The following is a 24002-nucleotide window of genomic DNA, read 5'->3' on the forward strand; positions in this document are numbered from 1 at the left end:
TTAATAGGCATTACACTGCGCATATGCACAAAAAGACTAAAACACCTATAAATATTAATGCTTTGCAATTTTGGTAGACAAATGAATAGTGCATTATATATCACTGTAGGTGGCAGGTTCTGATCTCTGGCACAAAAGAAGGTACAGATTCAAGTCCATTAATGCACTTACACAACTAAGAAGGAAAAAAAGAAAAGCAGCAATCATTAAAATTACAGGTTTTGTGATTTTACTAATCATGGACACACTTCCATATTTTTAAAGACAAAATGTCAATGTTATTAATGTAAAAATCAGATTATTTTAAATGTATTTTTCAATAATTGAAGGGACATACTATGTTCTTTTCAAGACATTTTCATTCCTATATAATCAGAGGCATTTCTTTGGTCCAGCTCTCAGTTTTAGTAATTAGTATTATATAAGTCCTAATAATATTATATATGTCAATATCTGATGTTCTCAGTAATTTAAACTGGGCACAGGAACCTGGAATTTCCCTGAAGATTTTATGGAAGACAAATCATTTACAATTACAATTAGACATTACACTAATTAGTCTATCCAAAATACACCACAAATCTGAAAGGTAACACATTTATTTTTAGCTTTAGTAAATTAACAATGATTAAAGGCAAATGGAAGATTCTTACATTTTGGGTAGTTGTTTTGGATTGTGATGTGACTAATAAAACTGGACCTTCAAAAATTGTATTTCTCTTATAATGTTTCTGTCAGTGATAATTTCAGCTTCAGAGAGGTTCAGCACTCACTGGATAGTGTCATTGGATAACGGTAATGTCATTATTGCCTCTGTATCATTACATTACTACTGAAATAAAAATATTTCATCCAAAAATGGTGTACTGTAATATAGTAAGTTGGAAATTGATGCTGTCAGACAAAAGGATTTTGGAAACACTGAATCTGCAGAAACAACAGCAGAAACCATAGAGAGCTGGCATCTATCACAATAACATACGGCAGTGGTTCTTGCTATTGCCGAACCTGAAAGAGCGTTCCCCCAATCTTGAAGAAGGGCTCAGATGAAATTCAGAAGATTTGAAATAAAGGATAATTGCAAGGGGATATCGAAGAATAGGCAGCAGTGGTACCACTTTGATATTGTCAGATCTCAGAAGCTAAGCAAAGAGATGGCCAGGTCCATGCTGGGATAGGAGACCTTGAAGCAAACCAGATAACTGCTGTAAGTGAACCAATATGTCGCACTCTTCCCTGTGGACCAGACTTTCCCAAAACAGAAGCCCCAGGACGGTGACCAGGGACACAGTCATTCTACATATCAGATTTAACCCTGAGGTCCCAGCAACTTAGAAAGTCCTCATGGCATTTTGCTACCCCAGTGTCCTAGCTAAATTCCACTCTGGGTCTGCCATATGTATTTTCCTATATTTCTCCCTTAACTAAATTAGTGAAGCAATAACTGACTTCTCTACCTGATCTGCAGTTGGAGCATTCTGGCAGCACTGTTTAAAACCCTATGGCACATTTTGGGATGAAATGCAAGAAACTATGAATCAACTATTACAAAAAAGTGGGAAACATAACATAGAAGGATACCAAAGGAAATTGAGGATTTTGTCTCTCCTCCATGTTGGGGAAAGGTACAGTATAAGGAATGGTAAATAAGAAAAGTAAACAGGAAACAATTTAATATGACCCGTGCTTCGACTGTCTTCATTGTTAAAGAAATTAAATATATTATGATTAATGTATCTTCCCGTTATAGATATAAAATTTACATATAATTTCTGAGATTTAACTCTTGGATTACATGAAGTGTGTGAAACCTCATTCATTAATAAGGGAAATTAAATCTTGTGCCAATGGTTGGAATTTAAGTACAAAGAATGTATTTTAATGGAATGTCTAAATGAAAATGCAATCTTTCAAATACTGTAGTTGCCAGATTTCAGACAGAATTCAGAGCTTGACGAGATCAACCTTTGTTTAGCTTCAACAAACAAAAACACTGGTAACAAGGTCTACCTTCAGTTTTGAACCATATACTGTATGTATATTCTTGTGAATCACAATTTCTACAGTCATGAATCTGTGCGTTTTTGCTCCATGTCAAACTTACTCCATGGCTGACTGTGGCAGTGTTTGCATCAGAAACAAATCTTTAGAGTAAAAAAAAAAACTACTGATATTCTACCCTGGAACAAATAGCCCATTATATTCATTGTAAAACCAGTAATGAATGTACTTTCCTAAGAAGATGATTACATTCTCATAAAAAAGAATATACAGTATAAAACAATATTGTTCTTCTAACGTTTCAAGATTTCAAAATTCAGTTCAACTAATATTTAACTGCATGTTTTTCAGTTGGTGACAGTCTACAGCAAATCTTCAGTAGATAGCAGAATCTATGTTAAAAGAACCCTTATTAAAATTAGTTTCCCTGTAAGTGCTTATGCGCATTATAAGCAGCCTCTCATGTGACCAGATTTAAGAAAAAACACACTAATGCAGTTAATTCATTGTCACCTGTGATAGGACATTCTAGAGATCAATAATGGGGTGTAATCCAGATATTTAAACTCTATCGCCATAAAAGAGATAAAAATAAAAAAGAAAAATTGTGCAACTGCACATAATATGACTTTGACTTTAATTTGTAATAGCACAAGTTTAAATCAATAATGGATATTAGAAGGTGCAGACAAATTAGTAATTTGTTCTCTCAAGGAGATTTTGGTGTCCTTGCAAAAACAATCTGTCAAAACAGAAGTTTACCTCTGTACCTAGGCACCTCTCCCATAAATCTAATTAAACAATAACAATGAGCTCTACACTTCACTGTAGTTTTAAGACACACTTAATCTGGTCTAGCTCATTAATATCCCAATAAGAAACATGGAACAAATTGTGTGAAAACACAGGGTCACTAACATTGCCATTGTTCCCTCAGGAATATATATGATAGATACATTTTCTGTTCAGACATCAGCACATTTTATACACACAGAAATAGGAACTCTCACAGTCTCCACAAAATACATTGTAACTGAATAGAACCTGACAAAAACAATATTTACTGTACTTTGGAAATGTTACTACAAAAACAGACATTATGCTGATTCACAGAATTTTAAATACAAAATAATAATAAAAATATATCAATCTACAATCCTGTTTTTACACAAGTCTAAGACAGCTAATGTAAAACAGGCAGTTCACTATCTGTCTACAATATACAGATACTGTTCAACTGAAAATCTATCAAATGTTCCTGTCAGAACATCACACCCATGCATTCCTGCTAAGCATGTCATGAATATACTAATTAGAGCTAGAGTGAGATCTGTGCATGTTTAAAGACTGGTAGAAAGATCACATGGAGTTTGGACTATCTTCTTTTAACTATAAAATAATAAGAAAGTAATAAAATAAAAAGAAAATAGAAAATGATACAGTAACTATCTTCACAACTTTGTATTGAGGAAATTTCTTTATTATATAACATAATGTAGTATGTACAGTTCACATGGCTATTTCAAACAATCATTATCACAGGGTATCTTGGTGTATTTGGTATTAGTTGCTTACTATAATGCATTTATATATTTTTCTTCACTGCACCTTAAATGCAAAATCAAACACAAGCTCTCCCACTTAGCAGTTCACAATATATGACTGCACGAACTCCAAATAAATGTCAGTATACAGTACATATTTCCTGGTTTAGGAGGCTACACTGAAAATACTGTTTTTTTTAGATTGGCAATGTGGCATCATAGGGATGTTTTCAGGCATATAATCATATAAAAATGACCTAATACTTCTAGAAGTGCAGTCTCAGATAAATGAGGTTTCTATTTTGTTTTTTCACTTTGTATATACCCTTTAAATTGTTGTGAAGTTATTCCCATAAAAACTCCTTTAAACATGTTCTGTCCTATAGTATGCTGTATGTGTGTAGGAAAAGAAATAGAGTAAGCTATTAGTGGTGCTCATTCAAACTACTGTGTAATTTACTTTTCCAACCTCTTTTTAAAATAAAAATGTTTCAAGATAGGCCTGAAATAGGAGGTATGACCTTTTCTGCAGTCCACATTTAATGGCATAACAGTCTAATTTAATAAGAACAGGAGCTGTTTATTTGTGTCATGAAAAAAGGTATCGAAGAACAGCAAATAGTAACTCTTTTTCTGTCCTTTCTCATGCAAATGGTATAGCACCCATTATTGTTCCAGTTTCTGTTACCAAGCAGACACCTGACTGGAACATTTACATAAAGACTCACGCTAACATTGTACATTAGAGTAAGTTATGGGGCTCTACGGAGGTCCTCTGTGTTACAGATTGTTCTGGCTCATACATGACAATGCTGTTATGATGCAATCATTTAAGTCAATGTCTACTGTCCTAATGGAAACTTCTTGTTGGGAACAAATTGCTACCAGGTGGCACTGTTTAACTCTAAGAACAGGTAAGGCAGGAGGCCGGTGGAGCTAAAAATCTAAATAAACAGCATTTAGTCAGGGGCACTGATACTGCTTCTAGAACAGTAAACCTAAGTGTACACTGAGCATGCAGGCACCTGATAAAGGTAAGGAACAAGTTGACTGGAGCTAAGCATAATCAATTAAGAGAACACCACAGAGGCCCGGATGTGGTAAATCCCTCCAGGTAAAAATTTACACTTGTCTAATCCTCTGTGACAACCACTACAAAGGATGGATTAGGAAAGATAGTCTCTGTCCGATTCTGATCTTAGCTTGGTTGACATAAAAACAAAAAACAGCTTGCGTGGACCTCTATCTGTGGACGTGACATGGAGTCTATGTTTTCAAGCAAATATAATCTCCAAAACATAAGCCCTGAAATCATATCATACTTTGAATGATGAAAACAGCAAAGTTGTAGCAAATATACCGTGTAACACTGTACCAGAATCTCTATTTTTTTCTGCTGTTGCTTCTGATCTTCTACCACAATTGATGATGATGAAGATAATTAGTATTAGTACAACATTTATGGAACTGCATCTGGGAGGTTAAAAACTGAAGAAAAAAAACCTAAATATTCCATCGTATTTTGGTGGAGAACTGAAAATAAATGGGACATTTTTCTTGGGGTGTTCAAAAAATCAAAACCTGATACTCCATGGTAAAATCTTGTTTCATGTAGTTTTATGATGCTGACACTGACAGATGTTACATGTTATTTTTAAAGTTTTTAAACTATAATTGTAAAATTATTTTTAGATGCAATTTCCTTACTGATATTTAATAAAACCTTTCATCTTTATGTTTATATAAATCTTTTTTACGGGAAAAGATTATATGAAACACTGACATAAAAAACAATTATACATGGCATTGACTAAGACATCAATAACATTACTGGCAGCAAGGAATAAAACAAAAATGTTGCTATATTTATCAAAATAAAGCTTTAAAGAAATTTAAATACGGATTTGGTGCTCAGAATAGAACTGTATTAACATGGATTTGATCAAGTATGCTTCTAACTTGAATATATTTAAGCTGACGTCCTCATATTTTCTTAGAATCCTCGTTGTCAACCATCTGTTGTTCTAAAAATATTCAGTAAGACCCACTTTTAAAAATTGAAATATAAGGTGTTTCTTGATCATCTGGACCTTAAAAAAAAGTCAGTTCTCTTAATCCAACAGAAAATTGCAGTTTTCCAAAAGATGTCAGTATCTGATGTAAAGCAATACATTATCAGTACAAATGAAGAAATGCATGTTCTACAAAAGCAAAACAAAAATAGATAATTGAATCTATGCAAGTCAGGTCACAGGTGGTGCTCCACCCAGTAATTACAATTTCTATAATGCTTTCATTCATAATGGATTTCCAAGTAACTTCACACAGTTTACCACAAGTATAATTTTTATGAGCTATGTTCTGTTCAGCCTAACATTATTATGAGGCACTTTAATTTAAAAAGTTTGAGTTTAATGTGTTGTGCCATTAGCAGTATTTCTCTTTATGGTACTCTAAAGCATTTTATCATTTTATTTAGCAGTTTTTAGAACATTACGGAATTCTGTGGAAAGCACTTTAGTGTAGTCTAAAGGACAATTTTGATAATTATGGAAAAGAAGTACAACTGACAACTATAATGTATTAATGTTTAACAAGTAAGAACAGAAGCTCAGCAAAGAATGATTAGTATGCCTCAAACACTTTGTAAAGTACATGACAAAAGCATACAGTCTGAAATTACTGTAACTTACAAATTCATATTTTACATCCTTTGGAAAGTCAATATTCAACATATACTGTATATTTACAATTTTCAATCCATCTGTAAATTCAGGTTGTGATATTTGTTAAACAAACTGTGCCCTCAAAAAGCAAGATTAATTATCATCTTCGAAAGCTAAAGGTAAGCAATACATCAGTAGCCAATATGACAGGTTGTAGTCTATTAACCAATCAAAAAATTAACTGTTAATTGGCAGATGGCCTTTGTTATCATCATTTGGTTTTGAAGTTAGAAGATTACTTTACTACCACAATAAAGATTTATCAGGGTTAATGTACGTATCTTTAGAACTATGGCCAAAATGTGTATAGAAGGAAAAGAAGGAAAGAAGGAAAAACATCTAGTGAAACATTTAGTGAAAAACTGTTAACATTATCTGTCTATGGCACAGCATTGTACATATTTATACAATATGTACAGGCATACTGCAGAAATGCTAAAGTTTGTCAGTAGCTTTTCTGTAATTAGACAGAGACACATACTGTGCATCTAGTTTACTAACCAAAATATGCATATTTATATTAAACCAATAATTACAGAAAACATTGGCTTAACTCGTATTCAGAGTAACACAAATGATTAACCTTAGACCGTTTTAACTGTTCTTTCAGGACAAATAGAAAATGTTTTGCTTTGATATCTGCTCTGCACCTTCTAGGAAATACTATAGGAATGCTTCCCTTAACACTGGTTTGCCATAGCACTCTTTGTCCTGACCATTATTTTCATTACTCCAAATACACCTAAATAAAATGTCTATCCTTCTGTGCATCATGCTATTATTTGTGCTAAAGGCAAAATGCAGTGAAAAACGACACTCAGCATGATACCTATGTTTACTGTACGGCTAGTGCCATTTGTTATTATATATCAAACACAAAGTGTCCAGCCCTCCAGAATGAGCCACAGCCGGCTCCATCCTGGCACATACAGCTTCACCCATTAGTCTTGCACTGCTGCCAAGTGCAAGGAGTGGAGGCACAGCGATTAATGTGCGCAAGCTCCAACTGAATGTTCAGTAAGCATATTTTATATATTTCTGCTGTAACCACAATTTAAAAATAATATATTTTCTGTATAAAATTGATATGATTTTTAATTACGTTGGGGGGGTCCAAATATCAGTAATGCTATTACTGATATCCCAAATAATGCCATCATATTTCGCTGAAGTATAAGAAATTGCACTCCTGGGAATACCTCCCCACTGAATCCTTGTTATTATGGACACTATTGGCACTAGTTTCATTGTGCTCCTCAGCACTAAACAAGGTACTGCCTTACGGTATTCCAGATTTGCTGAAAACTCCAGGCTCTATTACAGTACATCTGATAAATACCATCTTTTCACACTTTTACAATCACCTCTAGACATTTTTTATTGATTTCACCTTGCATGTGTGCTAGGTAAGAGTTCCTGATTTGAGGCAGTTGCAACCTTGTATTTCATGCACTGAACTGGTTTTTCTGTTAGGATCATCCTATTAGCACAATTAGGAGGTGTGCCTACAGCCAGCACCCATGTCACCCTGCAACTCACAACTGGCAACCCACTGAAGCTAAGCAGGTGTGAGCCTGGTCAGTACCTGGATGGGAGACCTCCTTGGAAAAACTAAGGTTGTTGCCGGAAGAGGTGTTAGTGAGGCCAGCAGGGGGTGCTCACCCTGCGGTCCATGTGGGACACTATACTGTAAAAACAAGTGCCGTCTTTAGGATGAGACGTAAAACCGAGGTCCTGACTCTCTGTGGTCATTAAAAATCCCAGGGTGTTTCTAGAAAAGAGTAGGGGTGTAACCCCTGGCCAAATTTCCCATGCCTCCTAACAATCCCCCTCTATGAATTGGCTACTTTGTTCTCCCCCCCCTCTGACGGCAGGCGGAGCGATGTGCCGGTTGGAGTATTCTCAGTTGCATTTAATGTCAACGTTAAAGTATGGCAGTTCAAACCACCAAATGGAGAAGGGCGTGCCGACAAGCGGACCCTGCTGATGCGGGATTAACGCTAGGATGAGAGAGAAGAGTTGTGCCTACAGACACACTTATACACACATCATAAACAACTGAATAGGTCAACACATTTACAGAAAATGTGATCAGAGTAAAACATTTAGGACATACAGTACATCTCTGATTTATGTGCCTTTTATTTATAGTTATGTTCTCACACTGTATATATCCACAAAGACACATTTCTAACTTCATAATGTGAATGAAAAAAAAAGTTTTCAGCACTCGACAGACACAAATTGTATCTTATCTATTTCTCATCTTTGTACCGTAGCTACAAATTTCTTTGATCTTGTTGATTAACTTACTGGTTGACAATGCTTAATTGGAACTGAAGTACCATACTTCCGCCAGAGAACACACAGGAATCACCACGGTAGCTGGCTGAGCCTCAACTAGACCAATCAATCAGCCAGTTGCTGTGACTACACACTACGGTAGGAGATCTGTTCCACCTGTGCATAATTAAAAACCACAGCTATCTAATTGAGACCAGTGTTTGCATATTTCTGGGTTTTATTGACTACATATTGGCATTCTCTGCTTCATTCAACTTTTGGATTTCTGACCCTGCTTCACTTCGACCTTGCCTTTAGGATTCCCCTTATGCTTTGTTTAATTAATTATCTTGGCTACGGCCTTTTTTCTGACCACGCTTCTGTTAATTCCAATGAATTGTATTTATCTGCCTGCCTGCCATGCCAGCTTGCCTGCCTGCATCGTCTGCATTTGGTTCCCTCTTACTGCTCTAGGACACTGCTTTCATTCAGGTATAAACAGCATATACCAATACAATGAAGTACCTCTCAATCACGAGTAATGGACTGAAAACTTTAATGTTATATGCTGAGTATCAAAAGAAACAAATGTTACTCTATGCATTTTTGGCATCATTTTTATTATTTGATAATTGATTTTAAGCATCATTTAATTTAATTTCAGATTAAATTATCTGTTGAATTCCAAGCCTGGTAAAATCAACAGAGAAAAACAAAAAAGAAACCAATATGCCCTACCTATCAAGAAAACGATGTCTCTGGGTCAATAGTTTTGTGGTGGCTGGATTAAATTAGCACAGTCACTTTTAGGGTTGTGCACACTCACTGATTTTTAACTTTAAAAAGTCATTACATCCAAATCCAAATCCATCAACAATGAGCCATGCCTGGGAAATCACAAGTCATGTTATCTTGTCAAGATCAATGGCAAGGTCTAATTGTGATAGCTTGTGCAGGATTGTCAAAACAGTACGTAAAACTACTTGTAGTGATCAATGTCAGCCAGACTGCCTGGTGCTAAAGTGTCCTGGGACCTAACTTGCTATTCTTTTTGTGGTCTCTTGCTTGTGTGGCAACATTCTCATCGCGAGATGAGAGAGTGACAATTATGATGTAGATGGCTTATTTATCTGACCTATGATCTTCTAAACATTTGGTCCACAAAGGGCATCTAGGGCTCAGAGGACAGAGGACAGGGACACACATGTAGTTATGATTGGATTGAACTATGATACCATGAAATCTGCTCTTTCAAAATAATTACTTGGGATCACTAATCTCAAGAGGAGATAATACCTCTACTTACCTCTACATACCAAAAAATGTCTCTGGCATATAAATGATTTTGGATATTCAGGCCATAGATATTTTTTCCTTTGCAATGCCACACCCTGCGACACTTAAGTTATGCACTTTCACTTCTAAGACAAATCCTGCTGTAACTTTTATAACCTTTGTAACCTTTCTTAGCAGATTGTATTAGGAAACATAGGACTTCAAGTCTCATACATGGCTCGTATTATGGGACAGGGCTGTGTGTAGTCATAGGAAAACTATTCTTTTCTTTAAAAATGGTGTTAGCTTTAGGAAAGTTAATAAATGTAGTTCAAGACTTTTCCAATACCCATAGACATAAAATTCTCTATTATCTGGTAAAGCTGTTAATGTTTTTTATCATGACAAGAAAGGTAATTTATAAAAGCAGATGCAGTAGGTTTTCCTCTGCAAACCCTGGCTTTCTCAATGTAAACTTTATCTTTTACCAAGATGAAAATTGCTTTGTGGAATGGATGATACCAGTTATTATTGTTTTGAAGCGTGACTTGTGGTTCACAAACCATTATAAAACATGCTTATGGCATCTGGTTGAATTTCACATCAACATAAGAAGACTTCAAAGAGTTTTTGGAGAACTGGACTTTTCCTCAACATAGAGATTAAAAGCATAAATATACAGTGACACAGTGACATACACTGTGTCAAATAAATAAAATGTGTCAAATAAATAAAATAAATAAATAATCTAAATAAAAATATGAAAGTCCACATGCTAACATTTTCTTTTTAATTAAATCTAACTGCATTAACTCCACACTTTGAGAAAGAGCCATAGTTGAAACATGTTCTCTTACATTTCTGTGTGGATTTGACCTCTGCTTGTTCCTTTAAAACTGGCAAGCTGATGCAGTTCCACACTTGAATATCTGCATTAACCCTGATCTCCACCTCATGTCACTGTGAAGTAAACCTTAAATACTCAATGTATATGATTTTTACTGTTAAGCTGCATTATACGTTACACTGAAATAAATAAATAAGCAATAAAAAAATCAACAAAATTACGTTTACGAGCAGGTGGTTAGATGTGTGAGTTTCTATGATAAATGTTGATTTGGCTTTTGGTACTCTGAGCCCTTATAACCTCAGTATATCAACAATTTTATATTGCAATATTATTTTATTATATCATTCAAATATTATTAATACCCCAGCTAAAGAACAGTCAGATCCTAACATCAGAAAGGCTAAAAGGGGGGGAGCCTTGTACAAAGCATAAATGCCTTAAGGAGTCCCTCAATGATAAACACCTAAAAGAATATCAGTGTTTATTAATGCTACCCAGATGAATTGCTTTGATCCAAATTAATGATGCCAGGAATTTAATAAATCATGCCTTGACTAGAAATCTTCTTAGATAAATTTCTAAGGCTTAATATTGATTGCTGTCTGTGAGTATCATGTTTGGCTAAATAAAATCAATCATACTGCAATATTGATCACAAACTGAACCTCCTTTTGCTCTGCTGCTGGACAGTAACTAATGAGTTGTGTTATGGTCCGAATCATGTTGGCACGATGAGTTATCTGACTTGGCTGACCATCATCTCGCACTTGTCCACCTTGAAGAATTTAGAGGTTATTCTCAGAGTGACATTCTGTGCTGGTATAAATACAAAGTGTAAAAGTTTAAACCCTAGCCAGTAGGGAAAACAAAAGACAGCTGAGTCTTGTTGTTAATGTGTGATGTTCAGATTGCTATGAATTCAGCTCGGGGAAAGCCCTGGTTTAATAGGTAATCCAATCCTGACAGTACACATTTAGAGCAAGGTACTGTTGGAAGTGGACAGAATGGTTACTGAGGCACCTGCAGCTGGGAACTCATGCATTTTGACAAGGGTAAAAATAGTTGTGCATGTGTAGAAGGCTTTACAACAATCCCTCAAAATAATCTTTACTTTATAAAGCCTTGAATTAATTCAGGCTGATTTTACAGTCTGTATGTGTTCAAATTCTATCTTTTAATTTATTTATATTGTATGTTATTTCTTTGACCTAATTTAGAAGGATATCAAGCATAAAAGACCAAAACCACCAAAAACAAATTACATTTCTGAATTCTGTCTTATGAGACAGACACACTGTCACAGGGAAATTAAGGATTAAACATATATCATTACAGTACATGAATATTTGATTAGATCCGTTTACCAGTTTGATATATTCTATGCCTAGTAATATATTGTAAATTGAATTGTTTCCCCTCCTATATATAAACAATGCAAATATCGTAAACTGCAGTGCAATAAATGCTAGAAGTATATTTCAAAATGTATTAAATAGAGACAAATAAAGCTATATATTAATAAGGAACAAGTAATAGTTTTATTCCGTGCTGAAAAGAGAAGAAAGAAAATCCAACCTTTTGGCTGTGGATCCTTCTTCAGGTGTCAGGTGTTTTCTTCTTCACACCTGAAGAGGGCTCCATGGCCGAAATGTTGTGTTTTCTTTATTCTCTTTTCAGCATGGAATAAACCTATTACTTGTTCCTTATTACTATATAGCTTTATTTGGGAGGGGAAAATAAAGGTTCAGAAGTCATTAATATAAAATTAAGTGTCATAGTCTCCCTACAAGATTAATTCAAAGTCATAATTATGTGTTTGTTATTGGGCTGGAACTGGACAATCATATCCTAGCCATCTATATGTTTCCAAGGGTGTCATGGGCTTTTATCAAAATGGTTGGTTATTTGACAAACATATTCTGTAAAGAGTCACAGAATTGCAGAAAGTCACCCCTTTGTGCTGGAACAGTTCTAATGTTTCATTCATGGACATGGAGATTTAAATCACAATTTTCCACATGAACCTTTCACCACCACCATAGTAAAATAACACCACCACCCCAGTTTCTCAAAGAAACTCTCTCTCCATTTAAAGAAAAATTGCATATGGCATTCTGTAGAGAACATTTGTACTTTTAATTTTGCTTGAGGTGTGTCTTATAATTTTGTCTGAACTATTAAACTATTACTATCAAATAATATTAAAGTATTTTCTGTAGTACTTGCTATCATTACCTCAGGCTAGATTTGAAAACACATGTGGCAGAGTCCCTGATTTCTTTTGGGCAACAACATTTTGGGGCATACCAACACAAGACTCTGTTACAAATATTGTAGATGAATCATTGGGACACTTAACCAGAATCAGCTAAATGAAGGTTACATGGAGTGGAGAAAACAGATACATATCTAGTATCAGCTAGAAGTAGTCCAGGTAATAGGTAAGTAATAGGTTTATTCCATGCTGAAAAGAGAATAAAACACAACGTTTCAGCCGTGGAGCCTTCTTCAGTATCAGCTAGATACTAGAAAGCCATACCTAAGAAGATGGCATTAAATAAATTAAAATCTAACAGGAATCCTAGGCAAGGACTCCAAAACAGGAGTGATACCATCACCTGTGTGCGAGTATATCAGGAATATAGCTGTTAAATCCTGCAATTGCTGCATTACAATAATACAGGAATCAGTTTTCTGCTACTAATATAGTCAACTGAGGACATAACCAGTCAATATTTCTAAGATGAAAAAATGATGTTTACAACATTCTGCTGTTTAGGGTCCAAAAGTCTAGGACTTAAATCATCCTTCTTAAATTTCTTAATAAAAAATGAAATTCACATTAACCGAAAAGCATTGGTTTTACATGACAGAAAGGAGAAAACCAATGATTTAACCTCCGTCTTCTCACAATAAAGATGCAAAAAAAGTGCCATCCATACATTTAATACAGAAATGCAGAGAGTTCTAAAACTATCACCTTTATATCAGGTTTAGTGTGGTCATCTGCACGGACATGATAACTCAAACCTTGTCATTTTAGTACTGTATACTGTATGATCGAGACCATATAAACACTAAATGATAGAGGGCCCAACATTGAGCCCTGGGGAACACCAGTAATTATGCCAACTTCTGAACTAAAACCACAAAGAAAAATAAAATATCAAAGCTATCCAAAATTTAAACCATTTAAAGGTAGTGATGTGGAACAATCTCTGAATGTCTAATCAATTTCAATTCTTATAGGTCAGGAGGAACAGATATATTCTCAGGCAAAAAGATAAAGCCTGAAGTTCTCAGGAGTATACAGCACTACAGACTCCCTTTTTTAAATCATGCCTTAACACGTTTCTGTCTTTAATTTCACTACTACTGCTATTTAGTACTACATCTATGAGGATTGTAATTATAAACTTCAGTATCATAAATGAGTTGTTTTGTATTTTAACTCTCACACATTTCATATTGCATGAGGCACGACTTTTGTGTGTTGTATCACATTCTCATAATGTGAAAAAATCAGGAGTTTCTAAACTGCATGCAAGTACAGCCATAGAGTCATTTTTAGCAGTGATAAGGAAACATGATATTTTCCTAAGTAAGCATTTAGGGTATGATGAATGGTGAAGAAATTCACAGAATGAACATTCACCAAGGATGATATGAATCCTAATAAAGTAGGTATACAAAACATATCTCAGTCGTGAATCGCTACTATTAAGAAGGCATTAGTGAAGATTTCTTACCTGTTTCTCAGCCTGTCCATAGTCCGGGCCTTGCTCTGGTAAGAAGAAAGAAATCTCTCCACGATTTTTGGCCATTTCTATTAGGCTATTCGCAGTACGAACTGTGGAATTCCTGGCGTGCACAAAAACCATCACCTACAAACAGAAATAAGATTTAAAAAGCAGAACACCAAAGATATTTCAAAATAAATGCATAAGCATTTCATATGTAGTTGAACAGGTATAGAAATGGTCATTGTAAATAAAACAATTTTTGAAAACAAGTGCTACTGTATGTGTTCCTAGAACATTCATCTAGTAGTGATAGTCACCTTAATAACCTTTTTCTGCAGTTTTGACTTATGTCACTTAGCTGCATGAAATAGCAGTTGACTACTCAGTGGACTATTTTAGAAAAAAAACTAATTAGGATTCTTCGATGAAAAAATAACGAGGAGAGAATGTTGAATCTTCATTAAGGTTTGCACCCATCTGTTCATATACAAGTTTTCTTCAGAAAACTAAGCAAAAACCATTTTAAGTGTTTATTTAGCTCTTCCTCATTCATTCTTTAAGACGTAAAATATAAAAAAATAAGAATGAGGAAAGCAGTTAGCACTTGTGCCTCACAGCTGCAAGGTTTGGGGTTTGATGTCAGCCTTGGCTGTGTACAGTTTTCACTTTCTCCCAATGTTTGCATGAGGTTTTGTTCATATTTGTCTCTCTATAACTGCCAAAAACAGGATGCATAAAAACAGTTGCTACCTATTCTCTGAGAACTCTCCAGTTACCGAGTTACTTGCTTACTATTCGAACATGGAAGGTCAAAGCTCTGACTAAGCATGTGCCTAATAAAGGGTTTCAAATACAGGAGCAGGTTATTCTCCTATTACTTTGAAACTGACCTTGCAAAAAAGTCAATATTCAAACCAAAATAATCGATATCCCAAACATAAGACAGTTATGTCATGTAAAGGACTTTCTTTACCATCCTTAAATAATTTTATAATGCAACTATAAACAGAAGATAGACAAAAACAGTCCGTAACTAGCGCCTCAGGGATGTTTATCTTTGTCCTTCAGCTTTTGCAACAGCTTTAGAGGTAGATGTGTAGCACTATTGTGCCAGAATTGATTCTTTTTATTTCACACAGTAAGCAAAACACTTTCCCCAGGTGGTGTTGTTTTGTAAAATGTGTATTGTGGGTATTCAGCGTTTTGGTCACTGTCAGATATAATTTTATGATGACAAATCTTACACTTAACTTATTTGCAGCTTTTATAACCAGGGTTTCACATAGCCAAAGCAATGAAACATGATCCAGTGCTGCAAATTATGTCCGATATACAGTATGAATGTATTCATAAGAAAGCAATACATTTGGGCAATTTTATACAACACTTGACCAAACACTGTACAGCAATTTCAGTTGCATTTTTTGTTTTCCTTTCTAGCACCATAAACAAAAAATGTTTATTAGCCTTGCATGTACTCTAGATTTAAAATAGACTGAGAAATGTGACAGCGTCTGCTGATAAATAGTAAACTGAATCTATTTGTTATAAAAAAGTGTTGATTCTAAACAATAACTCACATTTAATCAGGTTGTAGAAGGCACCAATTCACAACAGCCTAAGATAACTTATTAACTGCAGCCAAGTGAATTAATAGGGATTTAAGTGGGTTATTGCAGGTATAAGAGATAAATGCAGACTGCTGTTGAAAGGAAATTGCTTAAAAAAGTGAAAGAGATGAGCCCTTATGCATGTATATATACAGTACCTTGCAAAAATATTCAGACCCTTCCTATGATGGCCTATTCTGTGAATTTACAAAACTATGCATACTCATTTTTAAATGTAATATTTGATTTAGAATTCTCATACTAAAGACTTCTAAGAGTAAAGTAGGTTAAAGGAAATGTCAGTAAACCTAATCAGACAAAAGAGAAATGCTTTAACTGTATAAGTATTCAGATCTGTTAACTTAATATTTAGTGGAAGCACCTTTGGCAGCGATCATAGCTGCAAGTCTTTCTGGGTCTCAGCTGCATCCAGAAGCTTGCTCCTTTATGCCCCACTGCTCAGTTTGGAGGGACAGTCTGATCTAATTCTAGGTGTCTTGTGCTTCTTCATGATCAACTTCACCATGCTCAAAGAACTATTAAGGGTCTTTGAAATGCATTAATAAGCTTCTCTTGATCTGCACCTTTGTACATCTTTATCCCTGAGTAGTTCTGAAAGCTCCTTGGACTTCATGTCTTAATCTTTATTTGAAATTTCAATACCTGACTGAGGGACATTACAGAGACAGGAGTAAACATTCTGAAATCATGTGAACCACTATTACTGCACACAGACAGAGGCCACAAAGTTAATTCTGTGGCTTATTAAGGTAATTTTGTGCACCTAAATTAATTAAGTATGCCACAGTAAGGAGTTTCAATATTTAAGAAATTATGACTTCTATTATTCTGCTATATGAATTATCTATTTATTTCTTTTTGATTTATGCCTTCAATGCATGGAGTGGGTTGTGTATATAAAAAGATTATTTTCTACTTCAGAGTGCCTTGATTGCAAGCTTTAAAGAAACAAAATATAAAAACTGTGCAAGAGTCTGAATACTTTTTCGAGGCACTGTATTTGAAGAAGGCTCCACGGCCGAAACGTTGTGTTCTCTTCTTTTTTTTCAGCATGGAATAAACCTATTACTTGTTCCTTTGCAGCCTACACAAGCTGACGCAGCTACCCACCTGAACTATCATAGAATGATGTATTAAAAGTTAGATAATAGCCTTCTGTTCCCTTATATAGAGAGAATTAATGCTGACCTTGATGCATCCTCCACATCCCTCTACCTTTCCCCATCTTAAGGCACTTGCTTCCAATGCCCTTTATTGTTTCCTGATTGCACATCCCAAGGCCACAGCCAATGGGTGCATGCAGAATGAAAGTGCTGGTTAGCAAACTAGATACATTTATCATACTTGTTCTCTTTCTAAACAGGGTGTTTTTGCTTTGTTTAAACAGATCCCAGCATGCATTTTGAAATCAATGGAATATTATCTTTTCCTGTTAGGATTTCATTATTTAAGATGCTCTGTAAATGACTCTGTCATTGGTGGGCTTGATCAATTTTCAGTCTCTAAATGGACTGCCATTTCTCCTAAACTGGACATGTGCTGGATTCTGGAATGCAAGAGGGCATGTGGTGTCTACTTACTTTTATTCATTTCTTTCCATTCTAAATAGTTTGAACTGCGGTTACATATACAATATACAAAATATACATGCAATAAACAATATACATGCAATATTTCCTTCAACACAAGAGCCTGGTGTACCCTTACTTACACATGGTTGTAAGAATTTGTCTGAAGCAACATGAAAACTATAACCTACACACATCTATAATGAAGTAGTGTGGTTTAGAGCAATGGTTGCGTAAGGACAGTACCAGTCTATTTTTACATTCAACGTAGCTTTTGTAATCAAACAGTTGCAAATGTTTGGATGATCTGATTGAATTCATTATTAAGATACGAAACATTCTGAGGTTCTAAGGAATTAAACTTTTATTAAAAATCTATTGTAATTCAACTACATTCACATTTGTGTTTCAATATAAATGCAATTTTAACTTTAATATGTGACAAAAAACAGGTGCAATGTAAGGCTTTCTGAATCAATTACATTCCGATTATATTCATTGCAAACATTTTGCTCTTACAATACAAATTTACCAGGATGCTCTGTTTTCCTTAGTTTTCTAAAACTCAAATGTCAATGTTATTTCTTATTTGCCATTCATTTGTATTTGTAGAAAGACCTGCAAACAATGAATAAGGGTATTGAGAACCCCTGACTGAATGTTGTTTCATATCGGAATCATATTAAGCATGTTTTCCTTGAGAATAAAGAACTACAGTACACCAGGCTGGCGACAGCTGAAACTGCTGTCTCTGTCTGATTGTCTTGACTTCACGTAAAGAGAATCAGAATTCTATTAAGCTTGCTGTGCTTTCTAGTATCGTGGCCACATTTAATTAATATTTGCGCTTGTCCAGTAATTAATGAATTAAACAAACCTTTTGGGAAGTACTTCACTTGTTTGTATAGAAATGTCCTCAGAAATAATGTTATGCAACTATACTCAACACACACAAAAAAAATCCTTATGTATCTGCCAACACTTCCAAAATGTTGGATTTTGTTCATGTTTGAATGACAGAGTAGATCTTAATTTATCCATTTCTAAGCCTAACAAATAATTCAGGGTGAAACCCATAACTAGCCTGCAACTTGCTTCAGTGAGATTTCTTCAATGAAAAAAAACCTAAAAGATAACAACAGATAATAGATCAGTTCATAGGAGAAAATCCCAGCTTCCAGCTGGTACTGAAAGCTAGTTTTATGTACAGTTTTGAAGAATTGAGGTTTGATATAATAATCCAGCACATTCACCAGTCACAATCAGAGACAGATATGTATCCAGATATTTAATAATGTCTAATAACTGCTAATTTGAAGCATTTAACCAAAACCACTTTCAAAGAGTGCATTTATGTTTTCTATTTTGTATCGAGTAAGATGTATTTAGACAAATAATAAAACAGTCATGTGCGCATAACAATGTTATTCACAGTTGCTGCACTTCCATTTAAATGTATTTTTCAGATGTCTGGATATACAAACACCTGGTTATGAGATGCTAATGTGAAAAGAATACAATGGAACAGAACATATTTATATTATAGTGGCTGTACAACTAAGCCATGAACAAAAAATGAGATGCTTTGCACACCTGCTAGAAGTCTCACCTGTAAGGGTCTGTCACACTTCTGGCCCCCAACCACCTTCACAACTACATCCAACTCAATGAAGGATCAGATTTTGATGTCAAGAATACACCAGCAAAGAGGTCAAAAGATCTTACTCTCAAAAAATATATAAAAAAATGAAATTTTGACAGCAAAACTGTATTGCTGGCAGAACTATTAAAGCATAACAACCTCCTACCCCAAAAGTCAATTTGAAAAACTCAATAGACAGACAAAGAGGTTGGCAGTCAGGGATATGCTTCTCCCATCCTTTCCTAAGCCGTGAAACAAAAACCTTAAATGGCAATGTCAAACTAAACTTTGGATTGTTACATGATCCATTATTGCTGAAGTATTGTGGTCTTAAGATGTTTATATCCACTAATAATAATACTTGCAATGATGTTCTGAAGCACAAAATGGGAATGGTACTTTAGATCAATGAGGTAGTTTTAAGATTTCAATAAAATCAAGTGCTCTGAAGTCTATTTTTTAAAAGAAACAATGTTGGGGATTTTCAAACCAAATGCCTAACACCAGTATTAATTAATAAATCAATATCTACCATAGACTTTGGCATTTTCTATCAGTCATTATTTGATATTTCATTATTTAGAGATCATGCTAATCTGTTATGATTTATTATAATTTCAACACAGTTAATCTGTAATATGTACAATCTGGTAGTGCACAGAAATTAAAAACCAAAGCAGTTAATTCCAGTTTAATGAGTTCATTTGCACATGGAAATAGGTGGTTTTATTCAATGAACAGGTGTCTAACCAGTCTTGATACAACACTTTACACATTGTTTTAAAAGAAAAAGAGAATAATGATGATTCTAGGAACTGCAATTGAAACTGTAAATGTAATTTTTGATCTTTAGGACCTTTAGAGAGATAGAACCCAGAAAAGATAATGACAAGACAGTCAGCATGTGTGCAGGACAGAGTGTAATTATTTCAGATTTAGCAGATAACAATCTAAAATCTTGATTCTGCCTGGAAAGGGCAGCTACTGATGACCTCAAACTCTATGGAAGGATCTTGAATCAGCTACAAAAAAGTGGTCATAGTGTACCCCCACAGGGGCTGATTTCATTGTCCTTTTGTGCTTCAGAGACCTTTCAAAAAGTCACAGGTGTCCTAATATGATTTAGTCAATCTACAATATCTACTGCTATCCATCAGGATTCAGCTGCATTGATAAAGAACGATTAAGCATTACATTAGTATCATACTACATCAGGAATAACAGAAACATACAGTATTAAAAGCCAGGTAAGATATGTTTTGATTTTCTTGAGCAATCAGAGACATTTGCTCACATGGTATACATGTTATAGTCTGGTATAACACCTCCAGACTATGAAAAAATACATGAATGGGTAGGGGTTGCATTCTTTTAATGCTTTTCTCAATTTGTGACACATCATACTATATCATCTTTCTGTCTGGAGAAAAGCATAGGTGGATATTATAACCAGTGTATTAGTAGATAAGTGTTTTCATAATATCTATGCAATTCCAAGCAAATAAAAATATATATGTATGTTGTTCTATAAATGTTGTTATGAATTATATTTTCCTTATTTGCTAAAAAGACATAATCTTTTACTTTGTGCCTGTAATGTAGTGTTACCATGCTAAGCAATTATCACTTAATATTAACTGAACTGTTAACAGTTTCTACAACTAAAGATATAAATATCCAATTAAGTTCTGACATTTCAAATTGAATACTGACTCCAGATATTAAAATCAGCCTGAACATTTGACTAAACATGAAAGAACTTTATAATACAGCTATACCAGAATCAAGGTTTTTGCACTTTCTTCTGCTACCTTATAGCTGAATTATATAATAGCTTAAATATAATTATAGCTTAAATAATTTACTGTATTAATGACACAACTATGAAATTTACTTTTACAGATGACTGGGGATTGTAAATTTGCAATGCACTCTTTGCTTTTAACACTTTGCAGTGAGTTTCAGAGGCCTCACAACAAAATATGCAAATCCCTTATACACAGAGAATTAACGTGATAAAGTGAACTTTCAGATGACTAAAATGGAGTTTTGCTGCCTAAACAGACACAGAGTGAGCTTCAAGGCAATCACAAGATTGTGGTTAGGACTTTCATGGCATGTCGTATCATGCAAAACACAGCTAGAGGTTTGAATGTCACTGTAAGTGAGAAAGGACAGGCTGAAGAAGTGCCTCATTTTAACCAATGCAGCCTCTTCCTGAGGAAGGTTCCAGGGCAAGAACCACCACTGACATATAACTCATAAGCATAATTAGAAGTATATTCTTCCACCACTTCTGAATGTGCATTGAGTATTTCTAATGTAATGTGTTAGGTATTCTGTTGTTTCTTTGAACAATGTAAAGCTTATTTATCATTACTGTCAAGCGAAGTGTAGGAGAAAATCTCTGACATTATCAGAAATGTACTGAATTATATTTCTCATTAATAAATTCCTGTCCAAATAGTTTTTTTTTCAAAGAGTGTAATGTGAGCAGTAATGATCAGGCATTTTTTCAATAGAATAATTTATGTTATGACTTCACCATATGAGTCAAAGCATAACTGAATTGTGTTAATTAACATATTCTGTTCACTTCCTATTAAAGTTGTCAATGCTGTATAATTTGTTCTCTACAATAATGCTAATTTTACAAAACTGTCTCTCATATCTCCACAAACAACATAAACTGATGAATATAAAGAAGATTACAGAACTTTATACATAAACCGGAAGTTTATCATGGCTAAATATTTCACCTGAGTAGTGATGACAACTACCCTTGTACAAGTACAGGCAGTAAAAGCCATCTTTGATTAAAGGTTAGTTCATGGAACCCAGCAAAGCAGTTATTTTTATTAGACAAATTGGAGAAGCAATTACCAGATTTATAGTGGGCAAGACAGCAATTCAGTCCTAAGAGGGTTAATTTACACTGTCGCAAAATCTTGTATTTCAGTGGCCAACTGCTGTGCATTAAATTATGCAAATAAGAAAAGCAAAGTAATTTAGAGAAGGGAGAAGTGGTTCCACAGTTACAAGCTGTGTAATTAGATCTGTACTCTGCATTTCAAAGCCTGCTCTGGTCTCTGGTGTTGTAGAGCTACAGTGATGGAAGGGAGTTACCTAACCCTTTCCACACCAACAAAGGATGAATAAGTGTTTTATATATTTAATATTTAGAAAAGAACATGATTTAGGAAGGTATGAGCTAGGCAAAATGATGCAGTAAAAGAGAGCTTGCCTGCAAATGTTCTAAAATGTAAAGGAAATAAGGATAACAGACTGCAGTCGTGAATGAGGCACATTTGTGAATGCAGATATAATGATCGCAGTGAAGTACTGTATGACAACAACTTCCTTAAAACAAGCAGACTCTAGTAAATATTTTATTGAGCAGTTTATAGGAGATTAAGGGTGCTGTTTGATCATTAAAAAAACTGTAGCACAACTAAAACTCAAAGCAACATACCAATTATGAGAAACAAGACTTGGTCACACAGGGACTTCCTCTTAATTGACACATGCATTTAAAATGCAAGTCGCAATGGCCACAGTAAATTCAATTTACACAAAAGTACTAATACCTCAATAAATAAAGATGCATCTTAACGACAAATACACCTTTAAAAAATACAGTCAAATAAGTCAGAAAAATTTAAAATGCAAAAAAGTTAAAATGTTTTGCTCAATTAGATGCTATGTACTAAATTCATTTTAATGTAACTGACAAACTCAAAATTATAAAAAAATGTAATTGGCTTGTAATTGAAATGAGAAGCCGTTAACCCCATTTTTTTCTTGTCCTGCAAATATTATTTAATTTAAAGGATGTATTAAAATACTAAAGTAGACCCTATGGAGAGAGACAGTAGTTCATCAAAGTGCCTGCAGGCTGCATAGAGGCACTGTCATTTCTTCTGACCTTAAGAGAGTATACAGTACATGTCAGGTTTAGTTGGTAGTAGAGTTTGGGTTATCTAATTATATACTGTCATGCACATAAGTTGTCTGAATATCAATATTTTGACAGTTACTTATGCCACAATACCAAGAGTATAAAAAATCAACAAAAAAGGAAGTAGTTTAGTTTTCAATGGCTAAATAATAGGAATAAATAATAGCCAAAGCATTTAACTTTTCAGACAAGTGAGAGCAAAGCCACCCAAAACAACATTTATTTTCATAGAACAAGACACAATATGCTAAAGGGAGTATACCCCCTTAATCTTCATAGGACAAATCCTTCATTTTTAAATAAGCAAAGATGGAATTAGGAAGTTAGTTTTAGAGGGCTAAATTGGAGAAATGTTCTGATTGACTGAGAACCAGTAAAGACACAAAAGAACAGGAATCGTTATATGCTCAGTCTGTCAGCTGTAAGAGAGAATCTTGGCAGCATTCTGAACCAGTTGTTAATCAATTTCAAGAGCAGGAAAAAGTGCAGTCTACCTGAGATGGTGAAAAGATGATTTCACTGCAGCAGAAGCATGCACATCATAGCCTGAAGTAGCGATTAACTGAACTCCAAGAATTTCTACAAGATGGGGGATGGATGAAATGTGCCAACTACCGAAAAATGAGGTAGAGGATGCAAGTGATAGAAGGTGGAATATTCTTTGTAATAAGAGTGGGTGAAATAGCTACAATTCTGGTTTAAAGTTTTATATCTTGACACAACAATTATTTTTCAACCTATTTGGCTGTTTTCTTTAATGCATTGTTATTGTGTACACAGC

General features: G+C 34.6%; 1 protein-coding gene across 2 annotated transcripts in view; it reads right to left on the bottom strand.

Moving 5' to 3' along the window:
• Window positions 1-24002, bottom strand: part of ascc3 (activating signal cointegrator 1 complex subunit 3) — a 372889-nt gene that overhangs the window by 131027 nt on the left and 217860 nt on the right. For both annotated transcript variants that reach the window (XM_069178640.1, XM_069178641.1), the window contains exon 14: window positions 14429-14563. In XM_069178640.1, coding sequence (XP_069034741.1) covers window positions 14429-14563 — 135 coding nt within the window. The remainder of the gene's footprint in view (window positions 1-14428; window positions 14564-24002) is intronic.

Source organism: Lepisosteus oculatus, chromosome 2 (assembly GCF_040954835.1).
Source record: "Lepisosteus oculatus isolate fLepOcu1 chromosome 2, fLepOcu1.hap2, whole genome shotgun sequence".
NCBI lineage: Eukaryota > Metazoa > Chordata > Actinopteri > Semionotiformes > Lepisosteidae > Lepisosteus > Lepisosteus oculatus.